The sequence below is a fragment of the Calypte anna genome, chromosome 7 (genome assembly GCF_003957555.1).
Source record: "Calypte anna isolate BGI_N300 chromosome 7, bCalAnn1_v1.p, whole genome shotgun sequence".
In the NCBI taxonomy this organism is placed as follows: Eukaryota; Metazoa; Chordata; class Aves; order Apodiformes; family Trochilidae; genus Calypte; species Calypte anna.
Window position 1 is genome coordinate 30203155 of NC_044253.1, and position 25591 is coordinate 30228745.

The 25591-nt window shown below is 43.9% G+C and overlaps 1 protein-coding gene across 1 annotated transcript in view; it reads right to left on the reverse strand.

Moving 5' to 3' along the window:
* Positions 1-25591, reverse strand: part of VWC2L (von Willebrand factor C domain containing 2 like) — a 53590-nt gene that overhangs the window by 15211 nt on the left and 12788 nt on the right. The window contains exon 5 of the mRNA XM_030454494.1: positions 15832-15961. Within this exon, the coding sequence (XP_030310354.1) occupies positions 15832-15961 (130 nt within the window). The remainder of the gene's footprint in view (positions 1-15831; positions 15962-25591) is intronic.

Below are 25591 nucleotides of genomic sequence, written 5' to 3' on the forward strand. Positions count from 1 at the left end.
GGTTCTTAAGCAGGTACTCCCTGCTTTGTTTTTCCTACATGAATTTTGTCCTTTAGCATTTTGATTTTTTTTAAAGCCAGAAGGGAAATTAGGCATTACAACATCTACTGACCTGATATAAGTTAATGATTTTATAAAATGCCTAAAAAATGCTTTCCTTTAAGAGACTGATGTTTCCTATTCTATTTTTTCAATGCCAATTAATTACTTAATTCATTGGCAATGTAACATAAGAACAGCCTTTGAAAATCCAGTACTTTGTGTAGATGCCTTTAATTAGGGATAATTAAATACTGTGGAAGGACCTGATTATACCTCTGAGCATTTTCTAATCTGGAAAATGAAACATGCTCTTGTACTCTTGAATGCATATCACAAAAGCTGAGCTAAAGAATTACATGCAGTAAAAGATGGGAAAAAAGCACCCCCAAATCCAGATCTGCCCAAACTCCCACAGTAAAGCAGGTTAGAAATTCCTAGGAAAGCTCAAGGGCTTTGAGCACACCGTAGCTGGTTGACTTCTTCACATGGGCTTGCATACAGTCCCTGCCTTGCTGGGGACATGAGCAGAAGCCCAGGCAAGCTCAACACGGAGCTGCTGCATCCTGCAAGCAAACATGGGCTCAGGAAAACTCAATATTTGCTAAATTAGGGAACAGATTTCTAGGATTTCCAGATTTGTATGAATGGCTGCAATAGCCAAAACTGTTAAAAAGAGCTAAATAATCTTCAAACAAAATCAAGGCTGACCTTGGAAGATAAAGACTTGCCAGCACCAGAAGTTACTCCATTAGTTTGGCTTTGCATTCCTTCCCTTCGCTTTTTTTTTTCTTACCTTTTCCTTTTCCTCCTCTTTATCCCTTTACAGCAATTGCAGTGAGAATGAGAAAGTCAGCATCCAGAGGGCTGTAATCACCAGCACCGCTGCTGTCTCAGAAAGGGTTTTAGTCTCAGAAGAAAGCCAGAGAAATGTTTGTTTTGAAGACAGCATCGCCTCAGCTCTCTCAAGACAGATCCCCCACTAATGCAGATGAGGTTCTCTGGTGGGGCCCAAGGAGGTTTTTTTTTTGTCTCCTTTTGTACTCATTGGGAGAAAGTGGGCAGGAGGGATAAGCATCTGTGTTAAGCTACCAAGCACCATGTGCAATCGAGTCACAAGCCAACAAGACTAAATACTTATAGAGCACAAAGGCCAGGGCTGAGGAAACCTCCAGCACCTATTTAAAGCCCCCAGACTCAGCATTGTTTGGCATCCCCAGGCCACGAAGTGATTGCAAAAACAAGTGAATACAGTTTGTTGTCTTCATTGGAGGTCTTGCTCAGCTGGAAAACTGTGGGAGAAAAATCAGGATGGGTCCTGGGGAAACTTAGGGGCCAGGATGACACATAAATGCTGATGTCCAAGTGTGGGGTATTGCTCTGCCCTGAAGATCCCCTCTTGGGGTGCACTGCCAAAATCTTTGGCAGAGGAAGCTGATTTCAGCTGAGAAATGTAGACACTCAGGGACCTCAGGGTGAAATATGCTAGCCTAGGGGACATGTCATTGATGCCACCCAGGGAGGTGGTGCCTGCCAGTTTCCTGCCAGGATAACCCCCTCAGTGCTGCCAGAAAGCCTCCCTCCCATTTACAAGAGTCAGAGCCCAGCCCTGCCCTAGGTGGGTACCTTCTCCCCCTGTGATGGCAGCAGGGGTAACACTGAAAGACAGGGGTGCAGCAGACCCCACAAAGACAGCAATTAAGACCTACTTGAAGCTTCCACTACTAAAATGACACTAAAAGGTGCTATGCTGCTATACCAGACTCACTGATGCCTTGCCCTTGACCAATTGGGTACGTTTTGGACATGATGAGCTTATGTGGGGAACTTGATTTAATTTTTTCTTCTCCCAACAGATTAGTGGAAAACAGACAGGCAATAATATGAAGCTCCTTTGATGACCCCCCCAGCACTGACCTGCCTGTTAATGCCTACAGCAATGGAGAACCGTCAGGCTGGCCCAGTCTAGAAGTCTATAGTCAACCAGCATATGCAATATCTTGTTTACTGCAGACTTTCCTGTGCCAGTTTCATGTATTAGATCAGACCAAGCCTAGAAAGCCTGACGCTCTCTCAGGAGGATAAAGTGCACTGATTTCCTTGATGCTCCTTCAGCTTCATCCTTAACATCTGCCAAATCCTATTCCAACAGGAGAAGCCTTCGGACACTGCTTTGAAACCCTGGGGCATAGAATCATAAAGGGTGACAAAGACCTCTAAAAACATAAAGTTCAACTGTCAACCCAACACCACCACATCCTGAAGAGCAAGGTCTTTTGAGGACTTCCAGGGATGTTGACTCCACCACTGCCCTGGGCAGCATGCACAAGGCTGGATGAGCCCAAGCCTTTTTTCTGGGCACAGGCTGTCCCAGCCAGTCTGATGGTGCCAATCAGCCTCCCATGGGAACCTGCCAAGTGTGATCACTGCCACTGCTCCCAATTAGCCAGCAGTCTCCTCTCATCTTGTGTCTTGGCTACAGGATTAGCTGCCACACCACCTTTAGCCCTTGGCTGGGAGATGAGCTGTCTGTGGGATCACCCATGAACCCATGGAGGGAGGGACGGCTCAAGCCAGAGCTTCCCTGTGATGGAGAAAACAAGCAGGAGAGAAGGGGCAATGCACACTGCAAGAAACCACTACTGAATGCAACTCAGGAAGAAGAAAAGTCTTGGGTTTATTGCTGGGGTTTTATAATCCCCCCCCTCCAAGGCGATTCTCCTTCCATCATTGCTCCTTGATCCATGGCTATAAGTCAGACTAAATCTGTAAAGAAAAGTAATGAGCTCCATTTCAGGGGCTTACTCACTTGGGAAACCTAAGCAACCATTTGGGAAGGGAATTCCCTCAAGTGGACTCAAGGACACTGAGTTCCACACAGGTGGAACTGTTCAAGGAGAGGCTCTAGGGAGGCTCACACCAAGCAGCATCCCCCAGTTTGGAGGCTGGGAGGCTGCTCCAAGGGGAGGGTGGGTAAAGGGAAACATAAGCGGTTCCCTGGGAGCAAGGCACCCAATTTACAACAGTCAGCTCTTTAAGGGGGCACAAAAGTAGCCAAGTCTTTAACATGGTTTCTGTTCAAAACATATCAAATATATCTGTTACTTTCACAGACAGCTTTCCATTTTGAATCACAGCTTTCCAAGTTCTCAACAATTATCCTTCGACATTTCCTATGGTACTTTTCGTGTTTGTTTGACGCAGCTTGAAAAGCAAAAAAAACCCAACCAACCAACCAACCAACCAAACAAAAAACCCAAAAAACCCAAACCCAAAGAAAACCCATCAAACTCTCTTGCTGCTTTTCTTGTAGCACAGTGAGGGCACCAGAGCCTCACAGGCAACAACCGCGGCGAGTGGAACAAAATGAAGCTGAATTCATCTGTTGATAGCTGGCAGGCACTGGCCTGATCTGTGACCCAGCAGGCAGGGCTGCCACTGCCTTGCTGTCAGTACCGGGTTGGTGCTCCCTTGCTGGGAGATAAGGGATGCCGCATCCATCGGATGCTGCCTCAGACCTGGCTGAGATGAATAATCTTCATGCAGAAGGAGTCCCTTGGACATCAGAGGTGGCTGTGGTGAGTCAGAGAGCAGAGAATGAGGCTTTTCTGGAAGGAACGCCCAACATCTTCTGGGCCCCTTTGACTTGGAAACTGAGCTGGCTCTGCACCCAAATGCTGCGTGGTGGCTGCAGCTCATTCCCCAGCCTCTGCTCAGACGCTGCCGAAGGAGCTGACAGGGGCATTATTTACTCCCTGGTTTTTTTGTACTCTTTTCTGTATGCATTAAGAGCTGAAACGCACGAAAGGACGCTGGTATTTCGGATCACTAGGCAGAAAACAGGCAAGTGCACTGACCTGAGCTAATGAGACTCAGGAGCACCGAAGCAACATCGAAGCGGGGCTCTTCCAGCAGCACCTCCTGACATTTCCCATGCCTTGCACTGAGAGGCAAAGTGCAATTCAAGGTGCTAATCTGCAAATAGCAAAGGCCGTGGGCTTGAGCCTGCAAGGTGCAAAGTGTTTCCCGAAAAGCACGGGGTGCCAGCAGCCCTCTCCAGCCAGGTATGGAAGGTGGTGGCCCCAAACACATCTAACCCCAGAGGAGTATTTTAATCCCATCCTGGACCTGACTATTTACCCAGGCAAGGGGGGGGGAGCTGAACAGGAGGGACATTTCCCAACCCAGTTGAAGCTGTTTCTGCTATTCTTCTCTCACTCAAATGGGGAGGGGAAAGTCAAAGTCAGAAGCACTTTTTGGTCTTAATAAAAATCAGGGCAGGTTGGCTGAAATAATTCATCAGGGAAAAGCTCTCTTTTCTATCTTTCTTATTTTTTATGTTCCAAATTATAAAGATCTACATGCAAAACCATGCCCCCTCCCTCTGCCCTCCTGGATTTGAGTTTTCATTTTGAAAGCATTAAAATAGCACATCTGATCATTTCAAGGGTTTTTTTTTCCCCCCCAACCATTTTTTAACGTATAAACAGTGAGTTTTCTGTAATTGGCCTTTTTCCCAGGGACATTTCAGTGAGTCAGCATTTTCTGACTACATATTCCCATCTTTGTCAAAAACTCCAGCTGCTGTGAAAAAAAGTCTGAGCTTTTAAAGGTCGGGGAGAACTTTGTGCACTCATCTTCACACAGCCCCATTTCTCTCAATAAATCCCTGTGCAGGACAGCTTTTCTGCTTGGTACATCAGCTCCCGCTCCATTTATTCGAACAAACTTGAGCTTCCCTACCAGCACTACCTTGCACAAAGTATTTTTAGCCTGGACAAAAATGTACTGAACTGATGTAAAATGAGTTATGCCAGTTCACATCAGTTGCAGGACTGCTCCATATTAATTTTCTTTTTTCTTAAAGCGTGTTACTGATTTCCTTGTGGCAATTATGATTTCAGAAATGGGTACAAGTGGAATACATATGTACTAGAGTTACCCAAAAAGAATAAACTTAGGGAGCCTCTACACAGAAGAAATATAATATTCCTCACATGGTGCAGAATACATGTGATGAGGATGCAGGAGCCCTGGGATACCTAACTCCAGCTTTGATTGTCTTTTCCATCTTCTTAGGAGATGAAATCTAACTTGAAGCAGTCATCTCTTGTGCAAAAATAAGGTTAAATCAAACACGCATCCTGAGTGCATCCTGGACAGGGCAGATTTCGAACTCTGCTCGTGGTTAGAAACTCAAAAAAATCAAGCTAAACCCTGTTCAAAACAGTATGGAAAACACTGCTGGCTGGCAGTCCTACATAATAAACAAATTCTGATTTTTACAGTTTTAAGTTTCAAGAACTTGTTTACCAAATGAAATTAGAAGGCATACAGGCATGCCTCCACAGGGTTGCTAAAAGTGACCAGGTTTTCCAACAAGGCCCACCTAGTACATCCCTCCAGCCCACAGGATGGGTTCCTTTGGTCCAGCAGAAACCTGGTGTATCCTCAGGACACAGACTGAGGTTAGGAGGACCACTGTCTTTGCTAGTGACCTACTCTATCACCTGAGGTGCATCACTGCCCTCCTCTCCTCCCCAGCCCCAATTTCAGGTGTAAGCTCTGCACTTTAAGTCTCCACACATGCAATCTCCCAGTGTCTCAGTGTTTCTGGAGACAAAAATGATAAGAGGGAAGAGGAGCGTGACAGCTTTTCTTATGGACAGACTCAAAGAGAGCACACCCATGCTGCTAGTAAAACAGGGCATGAGACTCTCCTCTGGCTCTAATGCCATGTGGCTGATTGACCACATCCACACCACTCAGCATTTCTTGGACCTCCTCCAGACACCAGGACCTGCTCTCTTCACCCTAAAGTGTAATTGCTTTGTGTGCATTTCTTTAGTCTGCCTGAGCTAGCAGGAGGGTGTCCTTTAGCATCAAGGGTGCCATACATGCCTTGAAGTTGGTGTGAAGGGTGTATGGGGTGCATGGAGCATACAAAGCCTGCTATAACAGCACTGTCTGACTGCTGTGACCCAGGTGTGACACCCATTACAATGTTCTGACAATCAGGGTCCCATGGGCGAGTGCAGTGCCCAACCCTGCTTGATTTAGCTGGGCCAACCTGGCCAGAGGTGCAAGGAACCAAACCACACCAACTCAACCAGCCAAAGCAAAGAAAGAAACATCCTCTCTTGATCTCCTCCAGGCTTCTATTTTCTGATTACCAAGCCTAAACTCTTCAGTCTCAGGTATGAAATAAGGTCACCATTGCAGATGGGTTTCTAAACAAAGGCACAGAAAGCAAGAAATGACCTGCAGCTAGCTAAATTCCTTGCAGTTTGTACTGCAGGAACTGAGGCAATAAAAACCTCATGCTGCAGAAGCAATGCCCTGGCACCAAGAGCTGAAAGCACCCATAGAAAGTCAGCATGAAGACCTTTAACAGAGAGAGGAGAAGGGTGGGCTAGGGGGTGGAAGGAAATGGATGCTGATATTTATGGCAGAAGAGCACCCCTGAACAAGAGGGACCAGAAATATCTGATGGCAGCCTTGGCACTGTACCAGCCTCAAGCCTGTCCTACAGGAACCTTCTCCAGGCAGACACGGTTCAACCACTGCCACACAGCAGCTTCACATTGTGGGCCCATCTGGCAAACAGTTACCCAAAACTTGCATTGACTTTCATTCTGCACTTCCCCAGCAAAACAGGGATAGAGATTAAGGAAAACACACCTTAAAAATACTTCTTAGTCTCTCCAGTTGAACTGATTGGTGATTTGGCATGTGTAACAGGCTAGGAAGATGTGCAAGCATATAGTTACATACAGAGGGAGACTACTGCACTTATTTCCTTCACAGGGGTGTGTAGGTGCAGAAGAGAGAGGCTGAAATGTGGGACCCTACCAAAGAAGCAGAAAGCATGAAGATGTAGACAAGGCAGAGGGAAGGAAAAGAAGCAGGAGGAGAAAAACTCCAAGTGCCTTTTTTTTAATTCTGTTTTCTCAGACTGGCTTCACTCTAATCTTTAATTCATATTTTCATTACAGTCTCTTTGCTCTATAAAGTCTGGATTTCATGTAAAAAGAGCAGCTCAAACATCAATTATTTGACAGAAGTCAACCTCTTGTTAAAGGCCTCTACTCTACATATATGTAGGCTCCAATAAAAGAAGCATTAAAAATTCATTAAATTAGAAATACATGAAGACAGTGTCTGCCACTCTTCTTATACAGATACGCTTAATAATCCCAATCTTCTAGAGCAGCAAAAGGAAACCCATCTCTAATCCTTTTAGAAAGCCCGTCCATGCAAAACACTCCAGCCTCCTGCAATTTGCCTGTGAGTCACCCAGAGATATTGGCTCTTGCAGGTCAGGTCCTCAGCTGTGGTAAATCAGAATAAAACAGTGCTGCCAGAATTACACCAAGTGACACAGACTCAGGTGTTGGCTTTAGGCTTCTCTTGCAGCAAAATGGTTTATAGCAAGCTGATTGGATAGCAATGTCACTTTTGGTCTTTAAGTTATACCAAGAACCTGATCAGGTGGGGACCAGCAAACACCATTCCTTTAATTTCAGTATTGCCTGGGCTGCTTGTGTTTTGCAAACAGAATCTGATTTCCCAACCTGAATCTAGGAAAGCTTTTCCTCAAAATAAACCCCAAACCCACCTCCTCCTCTACAATATCCCACCACGATGATAATGGCTCTTGAACTACCACTGCCATAAGCTTCTGCATACAAATTTCTGCAACATTTTCCCATGAGGAAAAAATGACTGATGAGCAGATGGTTCTCCATGAATATTTGTGAGTTTAAAGAGCAACTCAGACCATGTAAGATGCTTCCTACATCCCTGTGAGCTGTGTCCTCTTAATGAGAGCTCTGCAGCAAGTCCCATCCAACAAATGGCTTTTCACAATCCTCCCAACCCTGCTCTTTAGGGTGCCTGTAGACGTTTATCTATAACTCTGCTGGGGTGGAAGCATGTAAACATGGTTAGGACCTGGGGTACAGCTCAAGATAGCTTTCAGCTCCTGCCTGGCCCTGTGCTGTCTGGCAGAGTCTTCTCCTGCCTTGGATTATCCTTGTCTTGCTCCCTGGGCAAAGGAAGAGACCACAAAAGTTTTGGAAGCAGCAGCTGACCTGTAAGAGTGCAGATGAACAAGGAGCTGCTGCCCTGCTGGCTCCCCACTGCAGCACTCTTGGAATTGAGCTTTTCCTGGCAGTGTTCCTGTCACCCTGACACAGTCCAGCAGCTACTGCTTTGTGTGAGCACTGAGCTGTGTGATAGAGTTAATCACATTAAGTGCTGTTCAGCTCATGGCTTTTTTGCTCTCTGAAGGCTTCTCCCCTTTCCTTTTGCTCTTTTTGTTTCTCCTAAACTTCAGGAGGTGGCATATTCAACTCAGCTCTCCTTGAAACTATCCAAAACCAGGATGTCTGATTTTGGAAAGTTCAACATCTATACACCTTTCCAAAGCTTTCCACCGTTATTAGCTGACTCTTCCAACAGCTGTGTCCACAAGGAGCAGGTCACAAGGCATTTAAACATCTGGATAATCCAACTGCATGAGATTTCCAAAGCCACAGATGGGTGAGCCCTTGACAGATGCTTGGTTAACTCTCATCAATAAATTTGGGATCTACTTGTCTCTAACCACTTGGCCCAAGTGATGGAAGCGAATGAACTACACTGAAAATAAATTTCAGTGAAATTACTTCTTTTTCAAGGAACAGCAAAGCAAGTACTGAAGTATTTTGTCAAGTCAGTGACTGTCTGGCCCAAATACACCACCTTGTTTTCAGTCTTGATCTTTCACTAGCTTTTAAATCAATCCTTTTTTTCCATCTGTTGGCAATCAAATCACTCCTTTGACTGAGCTAACAGGGCACCACAGTTTACACTCCTGCTGGTAAACACATAGAACATGAGTTGACAATCAAACCCACATCCTTTGTAGTCTCAGGAATTTTCTCTTGCATTCAGCCTTCCAAATCCATGGATTTTCACAGCTGGCCACCAAGCCTCGGTGCATTGTGCTCTGTCACCACAATGTTAAGGCAGCTTCTACAGGTTCTCCACAAATGGAAGACGACTCCTGATTTCAGGGGACATCACTTCAGCACAGCAGCATCAAGGAGTCAGGGGTGAAACAACCACCAGCTCCCATCTGCCCAAAGAGGAGCAGGTCCTTCCCGTGACCTCTCAGCCTGCCCTCTGAATGGGGTGCTGCTGGTGGGGTCAACTGGGTACCATGAATACTTCATCCACCAAGAACAAAGGGTGATGATGGGGCTACGCTACGCTACCGACCTCAGTCTCCAGGACCTACGAAGAGGATCATGGAGTCCATCAAAGTCTGGCGTGGGAGGATACCTCTTCTTCTTGGCTTGGCCACATTCAAGTTGCATCTGCACAATCAATCAGCATATTGCATAGACTTTGACTGAAGGGGGTTTAACTGCAATCTTAAAATCTGGCCATTTCAGGAATTCCTGAAATAAATTAGAAGAGGAATTTTATTTAGTCGTTTTTTCGACTGTTCTCCATACAGTAAATGATTATGAAGTCTTCTCTCATCCTCTTGCCACTTTTCCTGTGTCATCTTTATCCTGCATGAAACTATAACTACTGTATATAATCAAATGGCAGACAAAACATCTTCTCCCCAAAACCTTCCTTTTTTTTCCTAAAACTTATAGTAATTTTTTTCCATACTTCACTGATTTTTTGTCACTTTTTTGTTAGAAGCAAAACAATGACCTGGAGATTCAGTGATCCAAATCTTGCAGATAAATAACAGGCTATATTTATGCAATAAAGCACAGATAACTTAATATCCAGACACTGGATTATTCAGTACTAAAATCCTGGCACTTTTCAAGATAGCTGATCATTTGGAAAAATAAAGACCAAGTGGAAAAGTTCTTTTGTTTAACAAATTGCACTGTTAATCCACTACCTTAACCTAAAATACAATAAATAATTTACATTTGTATGGAGCCTTTTGTCCCCCAAAATCCCAAGAATTTTTGAAAAAACAGCACATGGCACTGCCCATCAAAGACAACACCTGGGCAATGACCTGGTTGTTTCCCTGATTCAGAAAAGTGAACCCTGTTCACTGACTGCATCACCAATACCACTTTCAGTGGCATCTAGATTTTCCTGGAAGGTCCACTCACCTAAGCAACAATCAGCATTAACTTGGCTTAAATTACAAATGTAAATGAAGTTCTTGAACCACTTGCTAAGAAGAGGCAGCCTTGCATGTCTGTTTCTACATAGCAACATGTAAAATTCACTTAGGGACATGTGTAGGAGGCACAAGATTTTATTTGCTAAAAAAAAGCTGCCCTCAGCTTCAATGGACTGGGAAAATCATTGGGGATTTCTGGGCAAAACACACTGTGTGACTGAGGGAACAGGCTGGGGTGCAGAATGCTTATTTCAAATCAACTTGAATGGAGAAATAATGAGCAGCAAGTTTGTATTCTCAGCAAATTAACAGAAAATGTGAAAATTAACAGAAAATTAACAGGTAAAATGTGGCATTGCATGCGTGGAAATAAAATATTATTTAATAGCTTTTCTGCTCTTGCCCTCAAAAATGAAGATGTTTGTACATAATGATTAATATTCGTAGCATGTTATAATAAATGCCCACAAAAGCTTTGCCTGAATCCACGCTTTTAACTGAGGTAAAATCTGTTGAAGGTCAAAGGGATCTTTTTCTTGCATGCAGAGGGCAAGATCAGACTCTTTACTTTGAAATCTGTATCAACTGTGATAATTTAAATCTTTAATTAAAGATTCAGAGACAGATTATCCACAAAATGTCTTCCTGCTGCCCAGTATTTCATCATGAATGCCTCCAGAAGCCCATGCTAATGTGAGTAAGCACATTGCCAGAAAGTATTTCATTGTGGATGTGTTAGTTTTTATTTGTCTTGTTGAGTAACAAATTCTTTTGTTGAGAATTGGTGGCCACCAAAATTAAATTAAAAGCAAAACCAGACCCTCAAACAGAAATTTATAATGCTTATCCTGTTAATTGCTCAAGAAAATGAAAGTGCCAAGGCAAATGTGGTATAGGAATGGGACAAATAATGGATCTTGTAATGATTACTTCAAACATGATGCATCATACCTGATAAGACTTATAGGTGGACAGGCCACCTTTACTTAACCTGGAAAAGAGACCTTGGTGCTAGCAGTTGTGTTAATGTAGGTCTGAATGGGTGAAGGTGTCTTTCAATTGCTCTGAGAAGAATTCCACACTTCAGAGAGTAGTTACCAATCCTAGTGTTGCACTTAATGGAATATTAAAATTAATTTCCCCAACACAGCTGTGCCACAAAATCCCCCACGATGATGAATTTTTGCTAAAGTTGAGATCATTTTTTAATACTATTCTGAAGGAGCACTTTGTAAAATCAGGAGAACATGGGTCTCCAGGAATCCTGCACTGTCCTTGCCTTGCCTCTGCTCACCTCCAGCCTTTCCCTGAGCAGCAGCCAGGTTGTTACCTGCCAATTTTAAATTGCACCTGGTTTTGCTTCCATGGAGCAGCAAAGGAAGGAGGGATGCATAAGTGGTGTGAAGCTGAGCTCCATTAGAGCAAAAATAAGCATGCCACACACTCAACAGGGTGTTGGAGGAAGGACCTTTAAGGCCACCCAGGTACTCCCAGCATCTACTCATCCCCCTCTCCACACACTCCCCACCCAAAAGGGCATGTTGGGAGTGGGTGGGTTGGGCCCTGAGCAATTAGCATTTGGGGAAAGAAAAAAGGTATTAATTTCTCCCTTTTGTGCCCAGCAGCAGGTGAGAGTTGCTCTGCATTGCTGAATAAGAGGCATTTATTTAACCTGGATCACAGATTAAACCATATTAGGAGGTATGAGTGATGATCCACTGGGAATTCCCCTGCATCCCTACATCCTTGCCAGACCATGTCCAAAGAGTTGAAGGAAACTTAAAGAGCAATCTTGCAGTGGTATGCAAGGAAGGGCTTTATAAACTACATGTTCCATTAGTAATGAGGTTCAACCTGCAACAGTGGATGGATTAATAGGAAGGGAGAAGCAGATGTTTTGAAATGAAAAGTTGATGATCAGGTGAGAAGACCCAGTGGGGATAAAAGCAACACCACTACACTGGCACGTCTACAGCTCTGGACTCAAGAGGATGGGGACCTCAGGGGGGATTTTTGCTTGGAAAGGCTTAGGCATAAGCAGAATGGATGGATGTACTTCATGAACTGCAGGAGAACCTGAGGGCAGAAGGGACAGGACAGATGGTGGCAGCCACGAGATTGATTTTAAGATTGATTGATAGACAAGTTTTAGATCTCACAGAAGACTGGGTCGGCAATCACTGACACACTTTTGTCTAGAGAAGTCACAAAGACCAGAAGTAACAACTTGGGGCCATAACTCTGCAGTCTGTCACTACCATGACATGTGAAATCTTGTGACCTTTCATCTCCATGCCAGGAAATGCTGCACAGTACCTGGAGCCATCACCCTTAAAACCCACTCTGACAAATGGGATGAGAGGACCCAAAGGAGATGTGTCTTCTCCCTCCCTCCCTCCTCCCCAGATTTTCCCAGTGAACTCCTCCTGGTCCCTCACTGAGCACAGCCAGTTCTGCACGAGCTATACCACATCTAGTAAAGCATAAGGGTACAGTTCTGTTTCTTCTGACAATAAGTAATAAATCTCCAAAGTGACTTTTTCAGCCTCTTCTTAAATGGTGGTAGAGGGAGGGAAACTGATATTGGCTTTTTATGAATCTTCAGGTTAGGGATGTCAGAATCAACAGATTTTTGCATCAGCCTCACCGCCTCACAACACTTCTGCCCTTGGCAAGACATAATTAAGAAAGGCATGGAAATCCATCTGAATGCACTGAGAGGAAATTATTCTCCTGTTAATGGCAGCAACAGATGATGCAGGGCTGTGTTTTAATACAAACCAAGGCTTTTCCTTATCGAAATTCTAAGGAGCAACTTTTGATATTGGGATTTGCACTACATGTTGTTCAGGGGGATAAACATTTTTTTTTCTTTCCTTTTTTTTTTTCTTTTTTTTTTTTTTTTTTTTCCTCCTCCAACAGCTGTATTGCTTCAGCTCTCCTAAATGTCTAAAATGATGATTGCAGTGACTCAAACTAGGCTAAAATCTTTTCATCATGCTGAGGCATGGCACTGTGACTGTCTTCACCACTTTGTCAGAAAGCAAAAGCTACTGGATGGAAAGGAAAAAAAAAACAACAAATAAATTACAAAAGGAGGGGCTCACTCATTTAAGTGGGTCTGTCAGCTTGTGTTACCTTTGCACATTTGTGAAACAGAGCTTTAATTGACTGGCTGCAATGGAGAGCTGAAAGATAAAACCTTGGTCTCAAGATGAACAGACAGCTCAAAGCATTGCAGTCCTCATTCATCAGGATGTGTCAGAGGGGCTGAGAGGGCAGAGACACAGTGATGCCTCTTACTCTTTCACATCAGGTTCCTACAATGTCAATGGGAGGTGAAGGGTGTGTGCCACACATGTCCAAGGGCAGTAACAAAATCTGCTCATCAGATTCTCTGTGATGACAGAGACTACCTTGGTATCCACTAATTTCTACCACTTTGTGAATGATTTAATTTCGTTTGTGAAATGATAAAGTAAAAATCACAAGTGTTGGAGACCTATTAGCCAATCAGGGCAGCTGCAGCAGGAGAAGCAGAAGGCCCTGCCAGTGGTGGGGTCTCACAACTCATCCCTACAGCCAAGCTGGGAGGCAAGAGGAGTTCAATTTCCTCCACAGTTCTCCCTTACCCAGCCACAGTCCTTGGTCCCAGGGAAGATCCATGCCACCACGCTGCCAATCCCCTTCATCTCCCATTGACTCACAGCTGTGCTGCAAGCCTCAGCCTCCCTGGCCCCCCAAAAAAGGGGCCCCAAGGCACCTAGGTTGCTCTTCAGAGGGCAGTAAGAAATACTGCCCTGCCTAAAACAGGTTTCAGAGAACTTGTATGGATCAACAGATGAATGAAGACAGGAATGGAGAAACCATGCAGGAAGTCTCCTGGCTTCTCACTGATGGTCCTAATCACTACACTGCGCCCTGGAGCCCTGGATTCTCCCTCTGTCCTCCTGTCCTCGCTCCCATCAGTAGAAGATTTTGCTTTTCCTTTCCTCCTGGTTACCTGGGCACCCTGTCTCTTTTTGGAAGAAAGATGGTGTGCATTCCTGGTCACCAAGGATGGTGGTGACTGCGACACAGAAACCCACCAACCTCTAGTGTCAGGGAGAGTCTGGATACTGGGGTTTATGATCATGGTGGTAAGGGGCTGGCAGAGAAATCTAGCAGCTCCTGGAGCTGTGTGAAGCCACTTTTGCATCTGCACTCCTGGGAAGTGTTTGGATTCACCTGACGTGAACCAGATGAGAAGGAATTGGCAAGTGCTGCTGCCCCTGTGAATGAGGGGGATTCAGCATAGCCCCCCCAGAGGCCAAACACATGAGATGTGTTCATTTAGGTGTTAAAGAATCAGAGTTATGGTGACAGTCACAGTGATGGCCAGTGTTACCCCTCAAAGTCAGCATCCCAAGACACCAATCTAGTTTGAGTGTGATGGGAAGCCTCAGAACCAAGCACAGTGGGCCATATGCAAAGGTGATGGCTAGAGCTGGTTAACATCACTTTTCTCTTAGATCACCACCAGCCTCAAACCAATGAACTTCCCTATTAACATTTTCTGCTTTCCAACAGAAACATAAAGCTCTAAATAAAAGCCTTTCAAAATATTTTTGAGTACAAATAGTAATTTAATAAAATGTCAGGATCACAAGTAGTATTTTTGGTATAATTTTTCAGACAAGTCTTAATTTTGCCAGTTCCTTTTGTAAGAATATTTTGCATTTCCAACTGTTTCCTTTCTTGCTGTCTTAAAGAGCAGAAAATGTGTTGAAAATGTTATTTCTTTGTAAACATTTTCATTTAGATCCAAAAGCATTAGTCTCATCGAGCAGCAGTGGATGTGTGTAAGAGAAAACATATGAATTGTGAAATTCTAAACATGAGAAGATGAGTCTAAGCAGGCATTCCTTATATTAAGAGAGCTGTGAAGAGTTCTTTGTGATACTAGCTCCCCTCTTAATTTTTCTTGATACCTGTATTAGGAGAAAGGTGCTTTTCCAGAAACATATGAGTGTACGGGCTGAGGTACAAGACTAGGGAAACATTACTGGAAAAACATCTTGGAAACATTTATTTTCCACTTTCAGTTATCCAAAACCTTTCTTGAAAGTATTGCTGAATCTGACTTCTTTAAATTATTTCAGCAGGACAATGAGGGCCAACTCTACCCAGTCAGACTTCAGGACATAACCTACAACATTACAGGCCTGGAGGGAGCATTCCCTACTGGCCCAATGGGAGTTTTCACATTGATTTCAACGAGTTTTCCCCTAGACTTAAGTAATAACCATTGGTTTTTTAATTTAGGGACAAAGACTATCTCTTCTCTTTTTTATTTGATTTCATGTTAGACTAATTGTGAGACAAAAAGCAAAGACATGAAACAACTATCACCAATGTCATGGCTCAGTCCTATAAAGCCTTACTCAAGGCAGCAATACCATCAGCTTCAACACCAAGGCACAGCCCGGGGAGTGCAGAATCCATTTTCCCAGTTGCCACCTCATATCTGAAGCCCACACACGAGGAGAAGCACCAGCCCCGATTCCAGCCTGTGCCAACGGGAGCAAACCTCCCGGCGAGGCAACAACATTTTAATGTTTCCTTTAAATCTCTTTGTGAAAGCCAATACAGTACTTTCTTACCATTTTTGCAGACAGGACAACACTGTTCTGGTTCATAGACTGGGTTGACACACTCGGGAACTGCGCAGTCTGCTACAACACAGTGAACTTCATTGCTGGGCTCGCAGCGACACCATTCGCATGGCGAGGGCTAGGAACAAATCTAAAATTAGCCCATTTCCTCCTCCAAGCTCACAAGTTTGCAACATTTCTATTTTGCCATAAGAGAAACACATCAGCGTGCAATACCTCTTGACTGTATTCATTAATCACGGGTAACACAAAGTAACCTACAGGACAAAACAGCAGCAGCTGAAATAAGCAACCAGAGCATCAGAAAAACCAGTGATCGTGGTACTCATTGTCCCAGGGAGGGTGTGGGGTTTTTATAGATTTTGTGAGACTTCAGCTCTCTTCATCAAAAAGACTCAGCTGAAGCCACTAGGTCATACCTCTGCTCTACCCATCTGTTGTTATCTTACACATTTGGCCAAGAGCAAAGCAAGATTTTTGGAAGATCATGAGTGGTGGTTCACACCAGGAAGGGACGACAGGGTGGTTTTCCAGGCCATACTCAAATCTTTTGTAGACCAACACTTCCAGTAAACCCTAGGATGTTGGAAAGGTACTGCTGGGGTAGCCTGTCCATCTGAAGTCTCTGGATGTTCTTCTACTCTCATTTTTTAGAGCAGGGAAGAATAGTGGTGTTCTTGGAAGGGCAAAACAATTTTATTCTGTGTCAGTGCAGGACCTGCATCAGGGGTCTGTAAGCACTCCCATACCATTACCACTAGATCTGGCCCTGGCCCCACTCCTGCCAATTTCAACAAGGTTTGTGAGCAACAACTGCCTCACAGAGAATATGTAAGTAACTAAGAGAAGAACTGAAGAATTCTGCTGAAGTCAGGGAGTTCTGGATCAAAGCACCCAGCTAAATGGTTTCATTTTAGCTCCATCAATGCAAACAGGAATCTCTCTGTAGAGATTAGTAGTAGAGCATTGTCACTCTCTCACCCTTTAAAAAGCTGTAGAAACATTTCAAAAAATAGAAACATCAGTGTTTTCAGATTCCTGGTGTCCTTTAGTATGCACAAGTGTGATGGAAGGATGACAACAGAGATAAGTAAGGAGAGTAAGAGGAGAAACTGAAAGGAAAATGACTTCCTTTCAGTACCTGTATGTTCCCAGTTCTTTAGTGATGGCAGATCTGTCATTAATGCTTGAATGACTGAAAGTGGGTATTGGAAAAAAAAAAAATCTCCTTTCTGTTGAATTGGTGGAAATCTGCAGCAATGGGAATTCCTACATTAAAAAACAAACAAACAAAAAGTGAGATGAGAAGAAAGGAGGATTCATTCCCATGGGTACAGACACCAGTGGTGTGTTAGTCATCTCTACAAGACAGATACAATCTGTGAGCCCTAGTTCTGGCAGCTAAAAAGCTTTTCAGTTCACCTCTAACAGGGTCCATATGTCTTGAGTCAAATAATTTATTCCCAGGAAATTAATTTCTACCTTAAAATGCACTAATTAAAGCTTCCTTTGCTTTGTCTCAGCATCTGGAGTCTATAATTCCCACAACCTCTCATTTGCTCACAGCTTTGGCAATTTAGATAAAATCAGCACTCCTTGAGCAAGGGAAGAAGTCTGTGGAGGTGGAATTCCTCTCTCTAATTATCTTTCCTCATCCAATCCTACTTTGATTTCTGTCTGAAGCACCAGGGATCTAAGTTCATTTGACTGACATTTCTTATTCAAGGCTGTTTAATATGAAGAAACAATACAGAAGAAAATAGACAGAACTATTTGCTGAGGGATCAATAAGAAAATTGCTGCTTTGTTTTTACTCATTTTAATTGCTAATTATATGGAGCAGTAGAACTAAATCTTGTGATATGCGGAGGCTTTCCCTGATGTACCCTTCAGGACTTGTCCCCATCCTCACTACTACAGTGGCTGCAATGCTAAGAAATCCATGCTGCTTTTCCAGGTCTTCAACCCAATCTACGGCTTAAAGATGATAAGCACAAGTAGAAGATGCCCCTGAATGACTCTGCAGCTGAGTAAATGAGACATGACATACACATCTTTTTCTTTTGCATTGTTGGTGTAACCTGAAAATGACACTGTAATGAACCATGATGTTGCCTGACACTTCAAGCAGCTTTTCAGGAGAGAAGAACCACACACAAATAAAGAAAACACACCTCAGCAGTACAAGGAACAAGGAGCCAGAAAATGCAAAGGCTGCTTTGGCAAGACTTTTCACAGCCACCTCCTCTTCCCCATCTTACCAAGTTGAAGCTACTTGGCCTTGCTTCTAAGATCTTCCTCCACCTGACAATTTTATTCACTTGTCAGTGCCCCTCACCATGGCTCTTACCCAGATGCTCATCCTCATGGCCAGCTCCAGCATTCCTGTCATTATTCCACTCCATTCATTATGTTACGAATGTCTAGGGTAGTTTCTATCATGGGATGTGCTTTGGTATCTGATTTGCAAACCTCTGCCCTTTTGGAAAGGACTTTGCCCCAAGCATACTTATTGAGTATCATTTTACTGCTGTCTGTATGCTCTGCATCATAGAATCATAGAATTGGCTGAGTTGGAAGGGACCTCAGAGATCATCAAGTCCAACCCTTGAACCACCATTGCGGTTGCTAGACCATGGCACTGAGTGCCACATCCAGTCTCTTTTGAAATATCTCCAGGGACGGAGAATCCACTACTTCCCTGGGCAGCCCATTCCAATGTCTGATCACCCTCTTGGTAAAGAAATTCTTTCTAATATCCAACCTAAACTTCCCCCGGCACAACTTAAGGTCATGCCCTCTTGTCTTGTTGAAAGTCGTCTGGGAAAAGAGCCCACCCCCCCCTGGCTCCAACCTCCTTTCAGGGAGTTGTAGAGAGTGATGAGGTCTCCCCTGAGCTGCATCCCTGCTGTTAATTTCCCTGGAACTACCTTGTTTTTGGAATAACTACGGGACTTCGTCCAAAAAAGTCCTCTATATATTTACACAGGTGTTACACAGACCACGAGGCAAAGTGACAAACTGGGAAGCAGTGAAAGATGTCCCAGAGTTTTATTTCCTGATTCCTCCATCGACTAATTTCCTTATTTTTTCCTCAGATCACATCAGTTACTCTTTTGTGGTCAGTGGCATTCACACCCACATGCTGCTACTTTGTTTGCTCTCCACCCCAGTGCAAGGACTGCCCACAATCAGGAGTGCTTCATGGGATTCACAAGGCAGCTCTGTCAATCTGGGGAAGCCCTGGAATCTGGATTTAAGGATTTAACCCCCATGGAAGAGAGGTGATTTACACTTTTGCAGACACTCAAGTTGAAACACCAGCTAACACCAGCAGCTGAAAAGAAACACTAATCTCTACTGAAAAACAGAGTTGAAAAAATACAGGTTTCTGAAGGATGAAGGAGAGAGGAGACAAATCTAAGGCTATGCCATTCCCACACAGATAGTGCAGACACTTCATTGGTGCCCCTTAAACTGATATTCTGCAAGAAGTGTTAAGATTAAGGGATCACAAAAGGCTTGGTCCAGTAGGTGATTTATTTGCTCCACCTGTCTTAGGCAGAATAATCTTAGAAGACTCCTTAGGGAAGGATTTGTTAAGAAGGATTACAAGACATGTTGGCTCAGGAGCACTTTTCTCACTGTAGTCCAAAAGTTCACAGTGGCCAATCATAAGATGGATATGTGTCTACAACACAACTGCAAGGTCCCTTACTGTTCAAATGAGTTTTAAGAAATGGTCCTAACATTAAAGCCGTAAGAGCAAACAGGGCCCTTTTGTTAAAGTATCAGTACAGCATTTTGACTGGGGAAAACAAGTACAAAGCACCTCAAATTCTTTTTCCACTAGCCCAACAGGGGTGAGAGCACTGACCCTCAGGGCCAGTGAGGAAATACGTTCTCTGTTACTGTTGTCAGTACCAGGGCCAAGTTGAGCAGAGGTTGTGGGAAATAGATGTGGCCAACATCTAACCACCATTCCAAGGCTTTTGAGAACAGATGAAGTGGGATACAGAACACCAAGGACCTTCAAAGCACTGACCCCGATTTCACCCTCTGCTTCAGCCAGTTGCTTCCAAGAAATCAAAGTAGCACAAAGATGTGGACCCTAAACACCTCTGTATTTAATCACCCCTAAGATAATGGCCCCACTTCTATTTCTCTTCTGAAGGACTTCTTTCTAGAAGGACTGTGACCCTAGGTCTGGCCAGGAGAGCAGGTTCATTCCCTGCTTCTACCAGATGATAGCCCCAGCCCACCCAGTGGAGTGGCCCAAGGAAGAAGCCAGCACTCATCCAGCTACATGGCTGGAAAACCTCAGTGTCAGGTGCTCTCAGATGAGAAACACCTGCAGTCAGCAGAAGTTGTTAAAAAGGAAGGAAATTTAAAAGAGAGAATAGAGAATATGAATGGCTAATAAACATTTTATGTGCATGAGCACATAGTGATAAACATGATAGATGATACAAACAAACAAGCAAAAAGGCAGCAAAGGAAACAGAATGAAAAACAAGATGCACCTTGAGCAGGGGAAGCCAAACAAGATGTGGATACTGGATCTCCTATTCTTTACCCTAACTCATGTACAAACCAGCTCCCCACCATTTACACTTTCTTTTTGGAAGCAAATGCCACATTAGAACCACAATTGCTAATATCATCTAGCTATTCCTGAGGGCCTCCTTCTCTTACACCACATGGGTTCTTTAGTCAGCTACTAGGTTTCATACTACAGAACTTTCATACCTCTGAGAGGTCTACGCTTCAGGGCTTCAGCAAATCCACAAGCCACCCAGAAGGACTGGCAGACACACACAGAGGTCACGTATCAAACACTTCCTTCAGAAAATAGCCTAAAATACTAATTCTTCCCAAACTTAAGGGAGAGGTGGAGAAAAGAAAATGGGAAATGGAATTTAAAATTCAGCACCTAAATCCACTCTTAAGCTGAATAGCTTCTATAGGTGAATAGATTTGAATTAAGCATTTATTTTAGATCAAAACATCTGGTACAATCACACAAGTAACCAATACACAAAACTTCCAAGTTTTTAGGCAAAATCTTGGAAGAAGCTCCTGCAAGACCTAACTTTAAAATTGCATGGAGACATCTCATTTAGTCATAGAGATTCTCTTGTCCCAAATAGTTACTGAACCTCACTTGTATTTCACCCTTGGATCATGACTTGTTCACAGCTACAGCACCCTAAGTCACATCTCTGTTGACCTCAACTGGTGAAAGACTTTTCTATAACATGCAGTTTGCCTTGCAAGAGCTTATTGCTGAGCAGTATTGTCCTTGAGTGAATGGAGGAAGCATATATATATACATATATATATATATATATATGAAACATTCTAATGCAGCTCTCCTCTTCCCTGCCTCCAATATGTATTTCTCTGTTTCCATGCCTGCTTGTCAATCACTCTTAGCTGCTTCTACACAAACATCTCTAGAGATACGGAAAGGCAGTGATTTACCTAAGACAAATGAGAAAAACTGGAGATTTACCTGACTGATACTTTTTCTTTGCCTGTCTGTTCTGTCAGTCAGAAGCAATTTTCCCCAGTCAATTTTCTACAGTCACATTCACCAGGCCCACCAGCACACTCATTTCAGTCCAATATGTGGGCTGTCATCCATTTTAGAAGAGGTCTCACACCAAGTTTTAAGGCTGCAGCCTGCTTGTCAGTAGTTGGCTTCAGACTTGGGGATTGTGGCTCATATCCCTCTGGAAGCAAGGAAAATGGTGCCCATTTTCCAAACAGCCCTCTGAGACCAAAGCATTATTTGCCATGTATGTACGTTGAGAGCCAATGGATTGTACAGCCTTAGACTACACACAGACCTGTTACTACATGAAATTTCCCATTCTAGGAATTTAGGTTTAGGTTCCTGATTTCTTCCAGGCACTTCTGGCACAGCTGCGTCTTGAATCTTCGGACCTCTCCTCATCTTTTCAAGAAAAGGCTTTGAATTGCATGGTACTTTCTTTGTGCTTGAGTTTTCAGCTTCATGGCAGAAGGTTTACGTCTTTGCTGGAGCTCATGTACAAGTTGTTCAAAGCTACTGCAAGTTCTTACAAAAGCCTTATAGTCATCTGTTCAGAGTGGCAGTTATCAGGATTTATTGGGGTGCTCCCTTCTCCCTTCCCTCCTACATTCTCCAGATAAGCTCAAAGAGGGTACCGGTACAAGAATGTCCCACAATCCCATACCTGAAGACTTCATCTCATTAACTAGATCTCATGAAGGACCATGTCTTCATGCTGCCTGACCACTGCACAACAGCCCTTCAGCATTTATAGATGCTTGCAAACAACCACAGAGCAAGGCAAACTTTAGAAATATTGTATCACAAATGCTTGACATTTCTTTTGAGGAAAGAAATTGAAAGGTTTCATGTAAATGTTTGCAGCCACCTAATCACATTACAATAGACACATGCTGAACCCCATGCAGGGGCTGTTAATGTTAGTAGAATCAGCGTAAGTACTTCCACTGATTTGAACAGACTCACTATTAAGCTGGTGGTGCTTTTCACAGTCAAATAGGTATATTTACAAAATAGGCAGAATGACTGAAGAAATCTGCTTGGCTGACTGGAATTTGAAGCAGTGTATAGCCCAGAAGTTAAGCCAGAAGCTTTCTTTCTGAGCCCCATGGAAACCCAAGGATCCATCAAACCTGAGCAAATCCAGAGCAGATGCCAGGACTTTTGATATAACTGCAAACCTGAACCAGGCACATTAGCTCCCACCTCCTTTAAACATCAAAAAGGAAATGGTGTATAAATACATGTCTTTTCTAGGTTATATTGCAAAGGGGAAAAATGCTCTTCATGGTCTTTTTACTGAATATGGATTTGCAGCTCCCCCACCTCAGCCTTTGAGAACATGTTAGAAAAAGAAGTGCAAACTCCTTAAAAAGAAGGCGATGCCATTATCTCAATTTCTATCGATATATAAGTACTGTTGAATGCAACAGATCTAAGCTGGTACTTCTGCAGACAGCTGTTAATGCTTTGTCTTAGATTTGGATCCATGAGCTGTATCCACACGCACCTCCTATCTACAAATCCCTGGGAAGGGGCAAGGTCTGAATGTGACCTATCCTGAGGAAGTGCTGGACTCCAAGGGAAGGAAAGCTGAAAACCATCACTGCTGCCAATCTCTGCATTTTGAAGTTTTCAAGACAGTGTGTGCCAATGCTTACACAGGCAATCACATCCCACCTCCCCCCTCAGACAGGCTTGACTGAGACTGATGGCATCCTGCTCCATGCAGACAAAACAGCAGGAAAAGAAGAGCGATATAAAGTGAAGTCTGTCAAATTGGGCACTTACATCTTAAGAGTAGCTGTAACTTTTAATGACACTAAGGACAATGGCAATTCTGATGGAAATGATTTTGGTAGCTACAGTTTCAGGTGGCAAATTTATGGGAGGGAAGCAAGAAAGGGAAGAAAGCTAAAAAAGAACTGATGAATAAAATCGGAGGTAAAAAGGGTTCCTGTATTATGGCTGAGGTGAGAAGTCATAAACCAGGGGAGCTGAATAAAAATGAAACTGGGGTAGCATTCATGCGAGATACTCCTGGAGTTGAAATTAGAATCATATTCATTGTTATTGAAATTGCCTGTGATCTTAGGCAGATTATCAGGAGATTGCAGGCAAGTTCAGAGAAAGCTTTCAACAAATTTTGCAGGTGCCAAACTGGAGAGTGGGATAGCTAGCAAGTGCCACCTGAGGGTGGGACTGAAATCAGCCCCTTTCTCTTCTGAGCTGCTCACTTTGACTTTACTATTAGCAGCATACAAATAACTGTCTAAACTGTGTTAAAAGTTTGCTAAATGGCTCTCATTGTAATGCTGAGGATTTTCCATAGGTGGAAATTTGCTCAAATAAACAATCTGGTAGTTGATTATTAGACAAGTGCTATCACTGAAAACACCATCAGGTTGCAAATGATTTTGCAACAGGAAAAAAGTACTAAGTCATTAGATAATTCATCTGCAGTGAAAGACTGGATCTGTACCCAACTTACATGGAACACTGGCAATACAAATGGACTATGCCATCCAAAAACTGTGAAATGTTTGCACCATACAGCAGATCAGCTAAAACAGGAGCTGGCTTCCAAGGAGCAGCAGAAGTGGATGCTGAGCTCCTGTACCTCCAGGGGAGCCCCAAACACACAGAAGCATCATTAATGTAAAACTGAAACAAAATGACAAATTTCTTGCTCAGCTGAAAGGACAACAGAGAGACAAGTGCAGGCAGGGCAAGCAAGAGGGGCACAGCCACCTCCCTGCTCTCTCAGGTGAGGTTTGGTTTTGTGTTGTTTTTTTATTTTTCTTCCTCCACAACTCCAGTAAACCCAACCATGGTTTCTAAAAAAGTGAAAGCTGTTATCACAAGGAGTGTTTCAACACAGACGGAAACCCCCCAAGGAGGACACCAAGAGAGATGCAGCTCAGGTCTCTGCAGTTCAGGGTCCTGGCTTTAGTACCAGAGGACAGTGTGAGTGGCATCTGTGTTTTTGTGTCTGGTGCCAGAGCTCAAGGAAGAGGTGGAGAGGCTAAGAAGCATTAGGGAAAGTAAAAGGGAAGGAAATTGACTGATGGAACCACACCTCTTTGCCCCCAAAAGAAGTTCAGCAGGAGCCCTGCCCCTCCTGCCATGAGGCAGAGGGACCAAACCAAGTAGATAACAGGGAATGGAAACAGATCCCTGACCAGAGAGGTAAAAGAATTCCCTCCTGACTCTCATCATCTCTCTGGGTGCCCTGAAAGAACAGGTATGGGGCCCTGGACCCAGAGAATCAGATAGAGGAGAGTCAAGAGGAAGATCTTGTCTGCAGGGTCTCCTGACTGCACCGCATCTACCAGATGGATTACAACTACAACTATAAAGAAAAAAAAGAAGGGGAGTTGTAGTTGGTGACTCCCTTCTGAGCGGAACTGAAGGCCCTGTATGCTGACTAGACCCATCCCACAGGGAGGTCTTTGATGCCTTCCTGGGGCCCCACTGAGGAATAGCAGTAGGAGATGCCCTGAGCTAATCCAGCCCTCAGATTATTATCCACTGTTCATAGTCCAGGCTGGCAGCCACGACATTAATGGAAGAAGTACCAGGGAAATTAAAAAGGATTTCAAGGTGCTGGGTCAATTAGTTAATGGAACAGTAGCATGTAACAAGACGAACCTCTTTTAGGGCACGGCGCTCCAAGGTCCAACCAGGTGTTCCAGCAGAAACTCCCAAATAGTGCTCTGAGTCTATAACCCTCAGGGTTGACCAGCCTGGATCAGTGCTATTGCTCCAAGAGCGACTGACCTCTCTGCTGGCTTGCTCAGGACTGAGCTGAGCCTGTGCTTCAGCCTCACCTTTTATTGGCCCCCTAATCCTGCTCATGCGCAGTTGGGGCCCACCCTAATCAGGCACAGGTGGGCTTAACACAAGCTCATGACAGCTGCCTGGTAATTAGTGGCACCTGGTTGCCTCATTTCACTACATTAGCACAGGTGGGGTTTGCCTCAACTCCTGCAGTAGCAGGGATGAATGAGGAGAGGACTCGGAAAACCCATCTTATCAACAGGTGGCTAAAGGAATGGTGCCACTGGCAGAATTTTGGGATTTTTGACCAGTGGGGCAAATTCCATGGTACCAAGTCTCCTCAGTTCAGAGGGGCTTCATTTGTCTAGCAGGGGCAAAAGGACTACAGTTACCAAAGATGAGGAAAAGGCT